We start from the raw sequence: 18,347 nt of genomic DNA, 5'->3' as shown, positions 1-18,347 counted from the left end.
ATAGATTTAATCACCATCCTGAATATTTTGGGTGTCCCAGCAGTTTTTTTGGTCTCTAACAGTCTGTGCTATGATCACCTGTTTGTTACCAAGTTGTCATCTCTCTAGTTAATGCCAGAAAAGTGCCTGTTTTGGGGTGGAAGTGTTTTTTCTGGTGAAAATGCACATTTCAGGAGGAGGGAGAGGACTGATGCCCCAGGCTTGGTCCAGAATGGCCTGAGCATCCCTGCGGGGGCACCCTGAAGATCAGCCTTACAGAGCTTTGGCTCTGGTTTCCCCAGTGTGCTGGGAAAACCAGGGCAGAGCTTGAGTTCAGAGCTCAAAGTCACTAAAAATGCCTCCCTGCAACCCCTCCATTCAGGTGCAGAGTTTGACCTCTGCCTGCTCCCTAAAACCCACATTGCTTTTGCAATGCCGCCACTCCTTAATATTTAGCATCACTCCAGCCCAGGCAGATTTCCACACTCATGTGTGCAGCCCAAACTGGAATTAAAATGAAATGTAATGCTGTTGGGGAGCGTAGGTGGCTAAATGTTGTTAATCCTGGCATCTGGATGGGGAATGCATCCGGGAAGCAAATGAGAACAGCAAGTGGATGAGCAGAGATAGGGACAGAGGAGTCCCAGGTACTTGCAGGTCTGTCTGGCTGTCCCATCACTGAGAGTCTTTGAAGGCAAATAGTGATATTTAAATTTGGATTGTGTGGCTGCTTGAGAGTCCAGCCTGCCCTCTAACTCTTCCTCCTTCAGCAGGAGGTGCAGCACTGAGCCCTTCTCCAGGCTGGGCATCGGGTGCTGGGTTTCTTTTCACCATCTCCTGTTGTCTTTTGTCCATGATGCTGAATTTTGCTGCCAGGGGTTGTTTGGTAGGATAGGTGGAGATAGGTGGAGGGCGCAGGGGCTTGGTGCATTTGCAGAGGGCTTAGGTGGTGGGAGTCACAGGAGAATCTGTATCTCCTCATCAGGGAACCACTGCTTTGGGAGTCTGGCAGCCTGCCCACCCGACCTGCCCAAGTGCATTTCAGGATGCACAAACACAGGCAGAAGCACAAACATTTGGGTAAAATATTTTCAGATTCCGCAGTAGGAAATAACGCAGGCTCTTCCCACCTCTTCTCCTCCCGACAAATCGATAGAGCCCCTCCTTGTAGCCCTGCAAGCTGATAGTTATCCCATCCGGGAGCATCCCTCAGGAATTACGTTCTTCAAAGGCTTCCTGAGCCTCACGGCCCTCGCCTCATGTTACCCAGGGTTTCTCGTCGTATCCTATTCCCATAAACAGTACCAATGGTCTTTGCAAAGAGAGGACAGACACCACCTGAGGTGACTGGTGTTTATCTAACCCATGATAAAAAAAGCAAAAAAAAAACCCCAAAACTGAAGCATATATCTGAATGCCTTAGCAAAGTGCTCCAAGCTGAAATTTTATTTTTCTTGACTGTTTGTTTTAACAGTTCTCCACAGAAAGGACTTGGGTGTTTCCCCTTGCCAGTAAGAGATGCATATGCAAAATTCTGTATTTGGTTGTGGCACAGGACAGAGGTTGGATGATGGCACATTGCAGTCCATGGGCACAGTGAGGTTGTCTTTCTACCACACAGAAACCTGCTCTTGTAAACCATCTCGTGCAGAAATGACGCCAGTGCAGCCCGACGTGGTGAGGCTGTGGGTGCAGTAAAGTGCAGAGCCTTGTGACGACCTCTCAAGAACTCAATGTGCCTCCTCTTCCTGACAGTTTGCTTCCCTGACTTGGTGCTCTGGGATGGTTTAGTGCTGGTGGTGATTGCACAGGCAGTGTTGTCCCACCAGCCACCACTTCCCGGCAGGTGCCCGTGAGGATGTGCTGAGCCAGGAGCAGCACCACGGGGTGACGGGAGCGTTGTCTCCTTGACCCACCACTCTTCTCCTGCCACCTCTTTTCAACAAATCCTCAGAGGTAATGAGTTTAATTTGATAAACCAGGCCCGGGGTGAGGTGTCACGGTGGGTTTGGAAGATAAGCCTCTCCGCTTCTTATCAACAAGAAGCCAGTGCTCCCTGGAGAGCTGTGTTTTCTGGAATGTGTCCCTGCTCCTTGGGTTCAGTGATGGTCTGGTGATAGTGAGGAAGATAAAGATGGTGAGATTGGTGGTAACTATGGTATTACTTCCTTCCTCTGCGTGACCATCCTCCACATCCTTCTTATCTTTAACCACTCTCCTGTGTCCTCGCTTATGTTTGTCTGTCAGGATGGTGACGTGTCTCCCAGTCGTATTTAGGATGCTGTGAGGTGTGGAGGGAGGAGAGAGGACTCTCTGTGGGTGCAGAGGTGCTTTTGGATAGAGGGGCTGCTTCACATGGACCCGGCATGGAATGCAAGCTCTCACCTTGTTGTGGGAGCGAGTATCTGGCTCACGGAATCCAGCCTGTGTTACCACTTGTGCTGTATTATAGAATCATAGAATCCTAGAATGGCTTGGGTAGGAAGGGACCTTAAAGATCATCTACTTCCAACCCCTTTGCACGGGCAGGGACACCTTCTACTAGACCAGGTTGCTCCAAGCACCATCCAACATGGCTTTGGACACTTCCAGGGATGGGGCAGCCACAGCTTCTCTGGGCAACCTGTACCAGTGCCTCCCCGCCCTCCCAGGGAAGAGTTTCTTCCTATCATACGTGCACACGTACACCCCCACTGTGTGTACACTGACAGGCGATGCTGGGGTGCAGCCCCAAGTAGAACCATCCCAGCGGAGGCGCAGCAAAGGAGTTAACACTCGCTGGCTCGTGCACAGAAACACAATCCCCGTCTCCTCCGAGCTCCCGGAGAGAAATCGGTGAAAACATCAAACCGCACGTCCTGTACCGTGGGGCCGATTCGCCGGAGCTCTGAACTTTCTCTTTGAGGTGGTAATGGCTTGGCTGGCAGCCAGGAGCGGCAGCCGCCAACGGAAAGCGGGGACTTCCAGAGATAAGCTATTTTCAGCCAACGGGGCTTCTCGCCACGAAATAAATAGAAAAAAAGGACGAGCTCTACGTCTGCGGTCATGTGTCCCGCTTTCGTGGATTTGGCCTATTTTCTGAAGAATGGCTGTAATTCAGCTTGAATTTCCCCTGGATTGCTGCCAGCAAAATAGGAAGCTGTTGCTATTGCCAAGGAGCGAACAGGAGTTTATATATGTAACTCAGCCACAGGGATGGGATGACAGCTAATGGCTTAGCTGCTGCTAGGAGGAAAAGCAGACCTGGCAGGAACCTGGATTTTCTCAGGATCACGGTGGTTCAGTCCTTCCTACGTCTTTTATAGTAACACCTTCAATCTGGATTGGGCAACGTCAGAACACAGTATCTGTGCCCAACACCAAGGGGATAGAAGCAGAGGAGCTTTCAGCATTTGGGAAATCCACCTGTATTTGAGTGAAAATCAGAGTTAAAATGGACAGAAAGGAGCTTTAAAGCAGTCCTTTGTAATGCTAACTCTGTGCCCCACTTGTTACAGGTCTGTGCTGCAATCCTTTGGTTTCTTCTGTCTCCTTCCCCTGTGCACAGGAGAGGCTGTGTTTTTCTCTTGCAATGGTGTGAGGCAGCTCCTCTGTGTCAGCAGATGGAAATCCACCTTTTTGTGATTACTTTTCTATTTGTGTAACTTCTTTAGTCAGCGTATGCACCGTTCCCACCTCTATTTCATTCCTTAATATAGAAGGAGAGCAGTTTATCATGCTCGGCACAGAGTATGGATGTGGTGAAAGGCAGACTGTTCTGAAGGATTTGAACTTAATTTCCATCGGACAGAGAGACCGTTGTTTGGGGTACTCCCACAGCCGCCTTTCCCCCGTGCTCTGGCTGCCGTGGGCCCACAGGGAGCCTTTGCTTTGTGTCTTTGGGCAGCTCTTCCCCCTGTCTGGACTGTGTGTGCTGGGAGCTCTGCAAGTCTGTGATGTTTTAGAGTCTGAGGGATACAGCTGGGACTCAGACCTGCTGTGCGATGGGACACAGTGCAGAGGTGTGTCTGGGTACCACAGAGTCCATCATCTTTTGGGCAGCTCTTCCCCCTGTCTGGACTGTGTGTGCTGGGAGCTCTGCAAGTCTGTGATGTTTTAGAGTCTGAGGGATACAGCTGGGACTCAGACCTGCTGTGCGATGGGACACAGTGCAGAGGTGTGTCTGGGTACCACAGAGTCCATCATCTCTGCCTGTTCTGTCACAAAGGCCAGAGTGTCTCTCTGTGCTGTGCTTGGGTTTTTGCCAAGATACTTCGTGCCACACGTTGGACCACCAGATTTCACAGAATCACAGCTCAGTTTTCCATGGACTTGGCTGTCCCAGCCATGCAGGAGCAGCGTGGTGATCGTGGCTCAGCAGCACTGAGCGTTCACTGAGCTCCCTTGCCCAGGCAAAGCTCTGACCGTGGCAGGGCTGACCCTGCTGCAGCAGAAGGGAAAATGAAGAGTGAATTACTGGCACTGGGGCTGTTTGCTGTCGGCCCGATAAAAATGGCACCTTGCCCAAGTCTTCTATAAATCACAGGTTCCATTCGGAAAGGAGTTTTCTGTGGTAATTAATGAGCCAGTATAAAGACATTAAATGGAGAATGTGTAGTGATAGAAAGGCTTGTCATTCACTGAGCCATCTTCCCCCATGTGAATAACCACGAGGGAACAAAGGCCAAACTCCTTATAGACTGAAGTGCACTATCTCTGATAGCTGGGAATGAAGTAATTCTCTGAAAATAACAAAGGCGCAATGAAATACATTAGTAAACTAATTACACGAGAGCTGGTAAAAACAGATGCTGAAAATTTAAAGCTATTACTGGAATGATTGCTGGCAGAAAAATGGGGGCTGACAACAAAAAATTAAAAAATGCATCTCATTTAAAATTCATTAGCCTGTAAATCAGGACAGCTCCCTGTCTGAGAGCGAGGCTGATGGCATTTCCGTGGGCAGACGTGATGAAAAGCTTCCTTGCCTTCACCTTTTTTTCTGGATTCCACTGGTGCCTCCGGAGATGCCGAAACAAAGTGCGCGCTCGTTGGTGAGCACAGAAAAGCAGGGAAGCCGCTGGCTTTGCTCAGGGAGGTCTGAGCAGGGATGGTTCTACCCAGAGGCGTTGCGAGGGCTGCGGTGGAGCAGGATAACGCCTCGTGCTTGGTTGGCTCGCTGCCTCTCCGAGCTGATAAAAAGCAGGATTGCTCGTCCAGGCTCGATATCGGAAGGAGTTGGCTGCAAACAAAGTGGTCCAGGGCCAAAACCAGCTGTGTGGGAGCTTCCTCTTGTACCGTCTCCATCAATATTTGGGAGAGAGATGGAAAACATCGTTATTGTGCAACAAATCAAAATGGTAACTATGTAATTTGTCTTAATTGTGTGTGTCGGAGTAGGAAAAACACGAGGAGCTCTGGATGGGAATCTGGCAGGAGAGACCTGCCTGCTGGCAGTGTGCTGCATGCTTTGCTCTGCCCTCACCGAGCCAGCCTCTCCCAGAGGCTTGTGGACAGCTTGCCCTTCATTTTCTCATTATTTCAGGGGTCTGCAGGGGCACTTGAGTGGGATAAATCATCAGCATTTTGCAAAAAGCGAACATGTGCTTCGGAGGAAAGTCCTGAAGAAGCTGTTGCTGTGGATGCAACAGGAGGGAGCATCTTCTTGTGATGCTGGAGGGTGCCCTGCTTTGGGGGGGGGGGGAGCCTTGTGTGATGCTGGGGTTTCTTAAAAAGTCACCCCACAAAACCAGAGGAGCCCTTTGTGGTGACTTGCACCTCTGGGCAGGTGTCACAGCAGCCAGTGTTGCCCAGCCAGGATCACCCTCGGTGCTGGAGCACTGTGCTGTTGACAGATAACTTCCTCCTGCACTGCAGAATCACCAGCCCCATGTGCAGCCTGCCCTGGCAAATTAAGAGTTGTTTATGACATTTAATACTCCCCCTTCCCTCCAGCAGCAGGGCGGCAGGACCACAGGTTTGCCTTCACAAATGGTCGCCTCAGGATACACTAAATGCTGTCACGAGCCAGGGAGCAATTTCGTCTTGAAAAATTACTGCAATAGAGCTCCCTGATAAAGGTCTCTCCCAGCAATGCCTCCCTCTTCACCAGAAACTTCTTCTCTCCCTGAAACCAATTTGAGAGCGCTAAAGGGGCTGTTTATTAGTCAATTCCCCTGCAAAACAAGAGGGTGCTGGAAGATGAATAACCACCCTGGGCTGCCTGTCGTGCTGCTCTGCATAGCAGGTGACACAGTGGGATGCTGCTGCCTGCTCTGAGCATGGAGGGAAGTGGTAAATTTGATCCATGGGATTGCCAAGATCCATCTTTCAAAGTGGTTTATAGGGAGCAGCGTTGCCTCGTGTGTAAAGTGCGCCATTGGTACTCCAGGGATGATGTTGGATTTGGGTTGTGACCATGGGTGTCATTTTTTGCCTGCCTCTAAAGTGACCAGTAGGTTTATTGGAAATGTCTGAGGATGCCCTGGTGGCTCCCATCGAGGGCGTTAGTGCCAATGCACGGGAACTCACTGCTCTTACTTCCAGGCTGGGATGATTTCTGGCTGCAGCCACATTGCAGGAGGTCTTGGATCTGAGCAGGCAACATTTGGGCAGTGCTGCTGCATGAGGGAGAGCGTGGTGAAGGCTGGATGCTCTCAGGGGTTTGTTCTGGCATTGGCAGCTCTGTCCCCCCAAGTCATGACAACAACTGTGGTAGGGTGTCGGATATTGGGGACACTCCCTGGCATGCTGTACTGGGACAGTGTGGGCACAGTCTCTCTCCAGCAGAGCAGCATTTTGTGAGTTTTATAGAAATTGTGAGGTTTTTCAGTATAAAGCAGCCTTTGGAGTGTATAGCTCCTGTTCTTTTCCATGCATGATGCAGAGGCTGCATTTATCCAGACAAAAATCTTTCCCACTCATGGCAGAGTACCCCTGCATCAGCAACTGATGGTGCTGTAGTTATTTTTCCAATAAGTGAGCTATAATCAATACCATGAATATGCTGAATGTTCTTTAGGACTGGGAGATGGGCTTGGAGGTGTGTGATTGTGCAGGAGAGGCTGGGTGTGCTGGTGATGTGGAGCACATTCAATGGAGCCTCAGGAAGAGGAGTGGAGCTGCAGCACAGGCATTCAAAGATTTTCCAGATGCCACAACAAGTCCCTGCAGGGACTTTTCCAGGGAGAACCCATTGTCCTCCTCCCATCCCTGGTCCTTTGCTTGTGCAGGGCGGGTAGAGCAACCAGGGACCCCTGAGGATGTTTCCTCCGATCCCTGCTCTGCATGCAGTGGAGATGTGTTCATTACTTTCACAGGATATTTATCATCTCCACACAGAAGCAGCCCCCACAGGGCTCTGTGCTTTTTTCTGTTTCTCAAAGCAACAAAACCAACAGTAAATCATGGGTCAGCAGCGTCCATCGGGGCTGTTCATTGCTGTGAGGTGGGGAGGTGACCTGGGCTGGATTTGGCTCACAGACATCTCACATGTTATGCAAAAAACTGAGAAGCCATAGTCCCAGATCAGGCAGCAATTTGCCTCCTGGTGGACTTGAGTCATAAGGTAGTAGATTTTTTTTTCCACTCTCCTCTTGTAAAATATCTGTTGCATGTTCCCTTCTGTGGGCAGCTGCTGCCACTGCAAGGCATTATCTTGGTTGTCTCTCTTTCATCCCTGTCCCAGGGGCATAGGACAAGGGAAAACAACAGGCCAGGTGGGGACAGACTTTGTTCCTCAACCAGAGAAGTCCATCTGATGTGATATCTTCTCAACCTTGTTTAAATTATTCCACTCAACTTGGATTGCATGTGAAAACTAGAGACATGAGGATACAAAATGCAGAGAGGGCAGAGAGCCTGGGTCATCCTCCATCCCTGCTCTGAGTGATCCTGTCAGCTCCAGGGGGAGAAAGCAACAGCCAGAGCAAAAGAGGAATGAGCATTTGTTTGCAAATATTCCAAATAAAAAGTGTGCAAGACTGACCTTCTTTCCCTGTTCATCTGTACACAGAGCGAGGTTGGGTTGTCCTCCCTCTCTCATCTCACCGTGTATTTTGGTTCCTCTTAAATGAGCTGCATTCCTCCAAAAGGTTTTCCTTGCTTCAAACTCTCCTGAGTCTTGCAGCCCATTTTCTTTTGAGATCTGAGGCCCAGTGTGGACAATAGAGATTTGGGATTTTCCCCTGCTATGATTAGTGGGCAGGGGCAGAGAGGATTTTCTTCTGTGCTGGGAGAGGCACGGCTGCTCTTTAATATTTTCCCTCCTTTTCCAGAGCTGAGAGAAAGGCGATTTTTCTTCCCTTTAGATGTGAGCGGAGGGCCCCGCTCCTGCTACTCCTGGAGAATTAAATAGATAAATGGGCGGCGCTGTTGTTCACGCTTCACTATGCACAAAGCAACTTGCATTCAAAATTGGGCTCATGGCAGTTCAGCAACAACCTCGCACAAAAGCGTCGTTAGACACGCAGGGCCGGCTCGCAGGCGCAGAGGCTGCTCTGCAGCTGGAGTAGCCACCGGGCTGGCGTGACGTGGGCTTTTATTTTAGCTTCATAAAAATGCAATTTTTAAAATTTAAAGGAAAAAAAAAAGTAGAGAAAGAAGATGCGGTGTCTTTTTTCTGAGAGACTTGGGAAGGCGCCGCTGTTGGAAGGCAGGGGGGAGAGAGGAGAGGATGGGATTTGTGGTGTCTATACGCCCCCCATCTTTTGTGCTGGCTCTTTCTTGCAGGAGAATCCTCCATTTCCAGAGTGTGGAAGGGACAAATGAGGGACCTGTGTTGGCAGAACCTTCACCTGCTGACTTCTTTGAAAATATTCCCTGGCTGGTTACTAACTTAATGGTGAAGGTCTCCTAAGACAAGAGGGAATGGAAAATTTAATCCCTCTGCTTGCCTTGGTGCTGGTGGCTCGCAGGGAAAACATTTGGGAAGGAGTTAGGTGCTCAGTAAATCTCACAGATCGTGAAGGTTGGTTCTGCTGGAGCTCTCAGCCTGATTTGAGAGTGGTTCAAGTTTGGGTTTAATTGACATGGTAGTCATGTTTTAGAAACAACCCTGACTTCTGGTCACCTGAGGGGAAATTCAATTTTTTAGTAAATAGGGAAATTCAGTATGAAAATCAACAGCTGTCGCCATCACTGGGGTGAAGCCAATCTTGGAAGGGGTCTACTTGCCTGTGGCTTGTTCTCTTGCACTGGGCAAATCATTTGCCTCCCAGATTTTCACTTTCTTCAGCTGTAAAGGAGCTAACAAAGCCTGCCCTTGGCAGGGGCATCTGGAGGCCCAGGTAGTGGAGACACATCTCATAAAGCTCTTCTTCCTTATACTGTATTAACTTTGAGGCATTTTAAGCTTTGAATTAAACAGGTTGGTGGCAGAAACATGAAGAAAGGGTCTTCACTTGAGGGCTGCTGTTTGTGGACTGTGTGTCATCCATGGTGGTGAGGATGGTCGGCCGTCCCCAGCATCCTTCTGTGTCAGAACCAACCTGGGTCTCTGTTTCCCCATAAGTAATTTAAAAGCAAAAGGCAATGTGATTGCAGAACTAGCTGGGCTTCCCAAAAGCTCTCCTAACACCATGCTTGGCACTGAACCTTTCAAGTCTTCCTCCTCTCCTTGTGCCTGCACAATGTTTGCGTTTTAATGATTCTAAAGGCCTGGGATTTGCTTTGACATACCAACTTAATGTTTTCTTTTTCTCTATCAAATCTGGGTCAATCTCTGGCTTAACACTGATGCTGTACTGAGCAAAAAAGGATTGGCCACTAATGGTTTCAATTTAGTTTTTTATGGAGTAGAGAAAATTTCACTCAATACTTATTTTCATTTTTATTCAGTTGGCCTTTCCACAGGGTCTGTTGGGATGGAGAGAGTGTTTGTGCTTTGATTAGAGCAGACCCCAGAATGAAACCTCTGTGAATATGGATGAGCATAAGAGCTCACCTGCACTGCATCCATAGGATGTGTCATCAGGGACTGCGTCCCAGTGGGGGTTAGGTGGTGGATGATCCCAAGCATGGGGTTCTCTTTAGGGAAGAGCCTCACCTTTGATCCAATCTCCTCCTAGGTGAGGATCCTATAACACGAGGGAAGAAGGGGTGAAGAGTAACTCCTCTACCTCATGTGTCAGTGTGGCTGTAGACAGCTCAATCTGAACCTAGCCTTGGCCAACATCTTTTGGGAGGAGGCTCTCCCATGCCTGCAGTGTAGGAAGGCTGCCATCATTCCTCACCTGCTGTGAGCCCTTTTTTTTTCTCCCTGCCCTGTGCCAATCTCTGTGTACCGTGGCCATATCCAGGTGAGGTGGAAGCAAAAGCACCAAGACACCACGGCTTGGAGTGTCAGTGTGGAGCAATGAGTGTGTTGTGATTTATGTTGTTTTTATGGCTTGATGACACCTGGAGATGGTAGAGGGAAGTTTGATGGGAACAGGGTGGCATTCACCCCCTCTGATGATGGTGAAAAGGGCCTGGGGCAGCACCAATCCTGCCATTGGCACGTGGATGCTGTCTTGCCGGATAGCGGAGACCGCGGGCAGATGGATTAGAGAGAGCCTCCCCTCTTAGGAGCTCGCGGGTGAACACTGTGATTGCATGTATTTATTTTTAAAATTATTATGGCCATTAGCATAGAAATGAGCTGCAGCTCCCTGGCTGCTGGCCAACCCCACTCGGGCTGGCGCAGCTCCTCTCAATGGCAGCTGGAACAATAGTGCCCGGCGGATAACAGAGGTCCTGGCTCTCGCTGAGGAAAGACAAGTGACAAACAGGAGCAAAGCACTCTGCTCCATGAGTTTGTTACAATCAGTTGGGAGGTGTATAAAAACCTCACCTGGGTCGGCAGAGACTTAGCCCCTCCAAGCAATACCCTGTGAAGCAGTTGAGCTCCTATCCCTCTCCTCTCCTTCCACCCAGTGATTTATTCCCAGGCTGAAAACACCAGCTGATCACTTACGTGGAAGTTTTGTTGTTGTTTTACAAGGGATACTCCAAAAGTCTTTTGTTTCTGCAACTGTAAATAAACTCGTAAGCCTGTTTTAAAAATAGCATTTTGTAGCTCGGTGCATGAATTTTTAATGCATCTTCTGCAAACCAGCTGGTCTTGGCAAGGGTCACAGTGTTTCCTAGGCATTTAACATAAAACTGTGCTTCAAAGCCACATTATAGGGTCGTTGAAGAGTAATATTTTACTTAACATCCTCATAACTGAATTATTTATAACTTGCCATGTTTTATTCATGATAAATATTAATACTGGTGTCTTTAAGAGTAGAGGTTATTGCTGCAGTTTTACCTATAAGAGGTGATATTATTGAAATAAAGGAATGGCAGTGAATTCTGTAGCCAGCAGAACGAAGTCTGTGCCGGGGCTGTTCTCATTCACACCTCCCTCTTCTTATCAGCCCTGTCAGCCACTGAAAAACCTCAGCACTGAGCATCTGTACATTTGAAAGGAATTTTCCTGCAGGCATTTGAATCCCTCTTTTTTTTTTTCTTTATTAAAGAGCTTTGCGTCATTCTCATTAATTCTTGGATTCATTTTTTGGTGAGGGTTCATATGCTTTGGCTGCAAGATGCTCACCCTGGCCTGGGTCTCCCTGCAGGCTTCCTTGAGCTCTCCTGCTGCAAGCACCCCTGGATCCCCCATTTTTTGAAGCGTCCCTTGCCACCTTGGAAGAGGGATCACCTGGTATGGGAGACCCCCGCAGCAGCCTTTGGGCTCCTTCCCACATGGCTGAGTGCTCTGGGACATGATCAGTCTCATTTCAAGGCTAAATTTATGTGAATTGGGTAAATTGCCATTGCACCATTGGGCTCCATCTTTTACCAGAGAGGATAATTGCATTAGCTTTCATCCTGGGAAAGGGAAATACAATTTTCTCTGATCTTTCGCCTTGTGCTGTGTGTTCCCATCTGGCCGGAGCATCGCGCAGCCACCCCTGATCCCGCTCCCATTGGTGCATCCCAGTGTGGGGCTGGCTGCCCATCCCACCCTCATGGCTACAAACCCATCCCAACCCTATGGCCGTGCGGGACCAGGGCTTTGCTCCGTGTTGCTCCATCAGCTTAACAAATCTGCCGTCAGAGGGTGGAGAGCGGTGGTTGCGGGAGCAGCGCAGGTTAATGCAACACATATTTAATGTATGATTGCTAATGGCCATCTCCCATCTGCCTGGGCCCAACTGCAGTTTGCAGATGAATGATTAAGCTGCCCTGACACACAGGCAGCTTGTACCTTAGCAAAGCTACAGTCATTACACTTGATGCATGTAAAAGGGGACGAGGCTTTCTTGATTGGGAGAAGGGTGTCATCGGGCTGGGGCAGTGAAGCAGAATCTCTCTTGGACTTTATTTTCTAGGATAATGTGAGAGATCTCCCCATGGATGCAGCACTTTAAATGAATCATGAGCTAAAGAACCACTGGGATGTTTATTAGCTTCGAATATGTTTATTGCGGAGTCAACAGGCAGCACCTTCCAATTAATTAATAGTAATAATTATGGTATTATTTATGTAGCTCTAACAGCATGCCAGAGTCTTTCCACATGATGGTTACAGCTGTGGCTGTGCTGGAGCAGGCTGGTCTGTATTTATCCTGCGTGGTGGGGTGTGTCATTTGCTGTTGGGTGGTCCCAACCCCAGAAACCTTGCTTTGCTGAGCTCTTGGCAGCTGCTCTCTCTGTCAGCTGAACCCTGTTGCTCCACATCGAAGGGATGTGGCTGTTCCTTCTGCAGTGCTGGAAGGCAGAGCACGCAATGAACGTGAGCACGTGCAAAGAGAGATGGAAATCAAAGGCTGTAGGTTTTACCAGGGTGTTGGAGAGCTCTCCTGGTCAAGGTATTTAAACAAAGTGAGTTCAGGAATCAAGCTGTGCACGTCAGAAGGATATTTACAATGTACCTAAGACACTGGCAGCAACATAAAGAATCTACGTCTCTTTTCTGATGTAGGTCCAAAACCTGCTCAGGCTGTTGAGAATGACCTCTGATGTGTGCCAGTGCAGTGGCTGTGTATCCTGCTGGTCCCATAGACCTCACTGAGGACCATGTGGGTCATGGAGCATGGCCTCCTGTTCTGGTTGTGCAGAGGCAGGCAGATATCAAGAACTTGCCACTAGTCCTGTTTGTCCATGCAGAATGTTAAGCTGCAAACCAGCCTTCTGCTCTTGCATTACAATCCCATTTGCTAGCTCTGGGAAATTAGGGTGTTTCTAGGTCATGTGAAGTTGTTGACATCTTCCAGTTGTGGATCTCTCTTCACATGTGAATAATTTTGTCTCTCTTTTTGCCTTCCAGCGATGTCCGACTTCCACATCCACCCTCAGAACGCAGTGGTGGAGGAAGGTGGTGTAGCAAGATTCCAGTGCCAGATCCATGGCTTGCCTGAGCCGGTCATCCTATGGCATAAGAACAGCATGCCGGTCAACACAGACAACGAAAGGTAGGACATGTCCAAGCCATGTGCTCCTGGCCTTTCTCCAGGTGCAAGAGAGTGGCCAGGCTTGCTATTGCTTTCACAGTTGTGCTCAGAGACAACTAACCTGGGCTGAGGGTCTTGGCCAGTGTTTCTGCCGTGGAAGACTCTTTCCCTTAATGTTGTGGCTTTTCTGGGCTTGCTCTGACCAAACACCATGCAGAAGTACTGGCATCTCCCGGGAGAGGTAGATAAAGCCCATTAGCTGATTTTGAAGATCTTGCACTGATCCTCTATGATCAACCCTCTATCAGATTTGTTTTCCAGCTTGAAGAACCTGCCCAGCAGTCCTCAAAAAGCTGAGTAGCTTTGGCATCCATCATCCCTCCGTGGCTCCATTTTATGTAACTCATTCTGAGCCAGATCCATGACTTAGGACCTTCCATGTACTGAACTCTTGCAAGTGCTGAATTACACTGTGGCTATTAGACTTTCCTCCCCAGGTGGACTCCCTTGTGTGTGGCAACTGCAGAGAGCATTCCATGGAACCATGGGCTGCCATATCCAAAGCAGTTCTCCTAAAGAGAAACTCCAGCTACCTCCCTTCCCAGCCTAGACCCGGAGCAGCACGTCGCCACTTCCTGTGTTTGACAGGCTCTCCCTTCGCATCGGAAACATCCCTCATCAGGGTTTGATCCTCGGAGCGGCGTGGGACAGGTGGCAGGAAACGCGTGCTCTGTGCCGGCAGCCTCCAGGAATCCCAGCTGGAGCTCGGGAGCCGCACACCCGATGGTGGGAGACAATCGGTCACCGCACACCTCGATCGCGGATTGACGCCCGTGCCTTGGGAACAGGCGAAACCAGGAAGCTGTAAATACTTTCCTGAAAGCCCCTATTCTTAAAAATGTCAGTTCTGCAGCCGAACGTGTTTGGGTTCTTTGGAGGCAGGAGAAAACACGAGGGCTGGAACAATGCCTGACCTTTTCAGCGTGGCGGTGAACTTACAGTAGAAGGACCCAAGAGGCCCAAATCTGCTGTGGAAAACTGCAACTGTCAGGTTTTGTTTTTCCTTGCGTTTTTCATCTGAGTTTTTTTTAGCCCAGCACAGGGTTGATTTGTTAAGCTTGATCTCCTCTGAAGGATTCTTACTCATACAGGTGCTGAGCTGGGGATGTGGTAGAGCAGGATGACTGATCCGAGGTGGCATCAGCAGAAGTAAGGTTCAGAGAACAGGGCCTGATGCCTTGTGGCATCCTGATGAGATGTAGCAGGACAGATGAAGTCCTCCATGCATCATTGATCCTTTGCATTTGATCTCAGGGACACAGGTGTGGAGATGGTCAGAGATGTGGCAGGGACTTGAATGTGACTAGGACTTCTTTTCTCCAAGGCTGAGTAACCCCAAGGCTGAGGAGCTCCAAGACCAAGAAGTCAAGACTTTTCTCCAACCCAGAGAGCTCCAAGCTGATCTCATCCCTGCTGGTTCTCCTCCAGGACAGGGACCTTGCCCAGGCCCTGGGGCTCATGGACTAGGAGCAGTTTTGCTACATTCGTGTCCTGATTTTGAACAGATTTGGCTTTTCGAAGGAGTAAAGTTACTGGGGAGGTTTTTTATTGTCAGCTCAGTAGATTAATCTCTGACACCAGAGCCTGGGTGATGAGAGTTGCTTCTCTAACTGAATTGGATTTCTGCATTAATCACGCCTGGTGCATTTCTGCGTATAAAGTGTATATAAATTTGTATGCCGAGTCTTGCACTCGGAGGCTTTGAAGGCAGGATAATAGCTTTGGAATTGAATCTTCTAATGCTGTGGGCAGATTGTTAACAAAAACGAGGGCTTCTTGTGGTATAATTCATCCAAAACAATGGGCATTTTAAAGTCCCAGAGAGATTGCAATCAACTTCGGGCCGTGTAAAACTGATTGCTGTCACACCGCTGCCGACACGGAGCCGCACGTTTGGAACCCGGCACGGGGAGCAGGTTATAGGCACTTAACCATATGCTGATATGGAAAAGATATTCTGCATCTTCCAGACGGAAATGGATTATTAACTCATCACGGTGTAATGGCTTACTACCAGCCAATTTAAACACGTGGTTGCCAAGCAACCTGTAATGTATGTGTACATGTATGTGTGTATGCACGCGTGATTTAAATGTACCCGTGTTTTAAAGATATGAAATATTTATTGATGTTTACATTTGCCCGCTCAGTGTTTATTTTAAACACACCTTTTAATGCCTGTGAGGTTTCAAGGTCATGTGGATTTGAGAGCTGGACCTGGAGTGGGGAGTGTGGAGCACAGACTTCTCCTGATGCTTGTCCATGGTCTCTGTGCTGCAGCTGATGAGTGATAATTCCCACATCATGATAAATCCCATGTCACCTGTGTTCATGTGAAAATGCACTGCCAGAGCTTTTCCATAGGTTAAATAGGAAGCATTTACTTTGTAGCCTCTCAGCAAAAGTCATCATTTCTCAAGGATGCAGCAGGAGATAAAGAAAGGGAACATACCCCCCTTAAAGAAGACCAGAGGCTCATGTATCTATAAAAATACTGATGCAGTGACAGGCGTGGGCTCGGCCTGCGGGGGCCACATCCCTTGGTGTGTTGGCACCTCCGCACTGGGATGTGGGAGCCAGCCTGCCTCACCTGGATGGGAGTGCAGCCTGCTGTCACATCGTGCCCTGCTTTGCAAGCTTTTGTTTCTGCTTTTCTCCTCCCACAGGTACACACTGCTTCCCAAGGGGGTTCTCCAGATAACGGGACTGAGAGCAGAAGACAGTGGGATATTTCACTGCGTTGCCACCAATATCGCTAATGTGAAGTTCAGCCGGGAGGCCCGACTCACCGTGTCAGGTTAGTACCAGCTACACTGTCCTGGCTGCCTCTCTCTCTCCTTTCCACTGCTGTTCTGAACCAGGACAGTTTGGGAGAGCTGCAGGCTGACAGCACTGAGAGGCATTCCTCTGTCCAGTCGTAACACCTCCTGTGTTCTGGATTGTTATTAGTTCCTGCCAGATCAGTCCATTTGATAGCAGATAAATCTGTCTCTTTGCCTGTAAATTAGTGCCAGTTTCTGGATGGAAGGAGGACAGTGAGAAAATTGAGTTACAGCAGCTTTACGTTAAATAAATTCTTTTGGAAACATGGACGATTCATCATTTCCTTATGAGACCCGCCCACTCTGGAAGTAATTGCAGCACACAGGGTGATCAATTCTTTATTTAATGAGGGAATTGTAGGCTATTAGCATTGCATGGACTGAAGCAGCCTAACCTTCCTTTGGAAGATGAGAAGGAGAAACCCTGAGCACCCCAGGCTGAGTTTTGACTTGGTTCTTTATCTGCATTTGAAGTCAGTGAATGAAATAGGTTTTCACCTCAGAAAGCTTCAGCTGAGGAAATACTGGTGCCTTATGGTCTCCTCCCCGCAAAAAAGACCAAAATCACATACTTGCTGTTTGGCTTCTTGCTGCCCAAGGTGGGGTGTGATGATCAAGCAGCCAGGAGTGAATGACACCTTTGTGCCCTGTTAGAAATGCCTTTCATCTGTTCAACATCCTTGTATGAAAACAGGACAGCTTCCTTCTCCTGGATGTCAGGGCACTTGGGGGTTACCTTCAGGGAAGATAAAAGTGCCAAAGAAGTAGTCACTGCAAATTGTGGCTGTGTCCTGCTGGCAGGGTGAGCTCTGAGATACAGGACTACAAGTCAGAACCCCCCTAAGATTCTGGGTACCCACTGTGCTCCCCTGTGACAACAGTGGTGATACATCCGTGGCTCTCCAGTGGGAGACATTCCAAATTCCTTGTGGAAATGTAGATTACATCTTTGGAGATAAGAGGCAAGGGAAATCTGCACAGGGCTGGTTGGGTGTGTGCTTCTCTTTGAGCTTTTTTTATGTGCAGCAAAAGGTCTTTCCCTCGAGCTGCAATCCTCCTGTCCATCAGATACACATAATTGCTGATACCCAGGCTTGTCAGCCTACAGTCACATCTCACAGCTCCCCATCACCCTCCAAAACACTGCCTGGCCAGTGGTTCTGGAGCAAGACTTAACACCTCTACTGAGTGTCAGATGAGCCTCTGCCAGCAGTGAAAAAGCTGCACGTGCGAAATGGGGTGAAGCCAAGGGAAGAGTGATGCTGTGTGTATCAACTCTGACGGGCAAAGAAAGCAGGTTAACTGGTTCTGAAAGACCTGGGAGCTTTTGGTGCCTGTTACTTATCTGTTTTCTTGATCTATTTGAACAGTAGCCACGTGGAGGGAAAAAAGAACAGTAAATTATCGACGTGGTGAAGTTCTTTGTGTCAGTTTACTGACCTGAGTTATTATTTCTCGCAGGGCAGAAAGCACTAGTTGTTCTCATCTGACCATCCCTCATTTCAGATGGATATTTTCCAGGTTTCCTGTCTGTGAAACATTTGTGGTTTTTTTCTCTTCCTTAAAGCAGTTGGATGATGGATACAGGCACCATGTATAAGTGTCTGTTGAAGGGTTTGGATCATGCTTCAATGCCTGCATGTCAGCAAAGCTGCTGTAATGGGACATTTGCATGAAAAACCCGTTGCAGTGGGTTAAACCTCCATGGAAAAGGTTTGTGCTCTGTGGTGTTTGCTAAGAGCACACAAATATCTGTTAGACCAGGGCAGCAGGTATGTGTTAGCATGTGAACCCCAGGCTTTGGCACAGCAGCAGAGGCTGTGGTGAACCACAGAGGTGGCACAGAGACATTGTTTCACTGGTGTGGGTGTTGTGTCAGTAAATACTGAGCTAATGTAAGGGGTGCTGTGCGCGTGGAGTTTGGCATGGTGGGATAAACCAGTATTCTTGCAAATCTTTGTGTCACCACCCACTTCTGTCACGGGGTGAAGGGAATGGTTCTCTCTGCTCTTCATCACGGCAGGAGGGCTCCCTCTTTTCCTAACAGGGCAGCAACTTCAGCCATTGCTTCGCCCAGAGAGAAGCA

The 18,347-nt window shown here is 48.8% G+C and overlaps 1 protein-coding gene across 1 annotated transcript in view; it reads left to right on the top strand.

Moving 5' to 3' along the window:
- The window catches only part of IGDCC3 (immunoglobulin superfamily DCC subclass member 3), a 102,988-nt gene that overhangs the window by 43,821 nt on the left and 40,820 nt on the right, over positions 1-18,347 (top strand). Inside the window, exons 3-4 of the mRNA XM_064669198.1 lie at positions 13,256-13,400; positions 16,106-16,236. Of these exons, the coding sequence (XP_064525268.1) occupies positions 13,256-13,400; positions 16,106-16,236 (276 nt within the window). The remainder of the gene's footprint in view (positions 1-13,255; positions 13,401-16,105; positions 16,237-18,347) is intronic.

This window comes from Pseudopipra pipra, chromosome 12 (assembly GCF_036250125.1).
Source record: "Pseudopipra pipra isolate bDixPip1 chromosome 12, bDixPip1.hap1, whole genome shotgun sequence".
NCBI lineage: Eukaryota > Metazoa > Chordata > Aves > Passeriformes > Pipridae > Pseudopipra > Pseudopipra pipra.
Note: the sequence above shows the minus strand (reverse complement) of the source record. Positions and strands in the feature narration are given on the sequence as shown.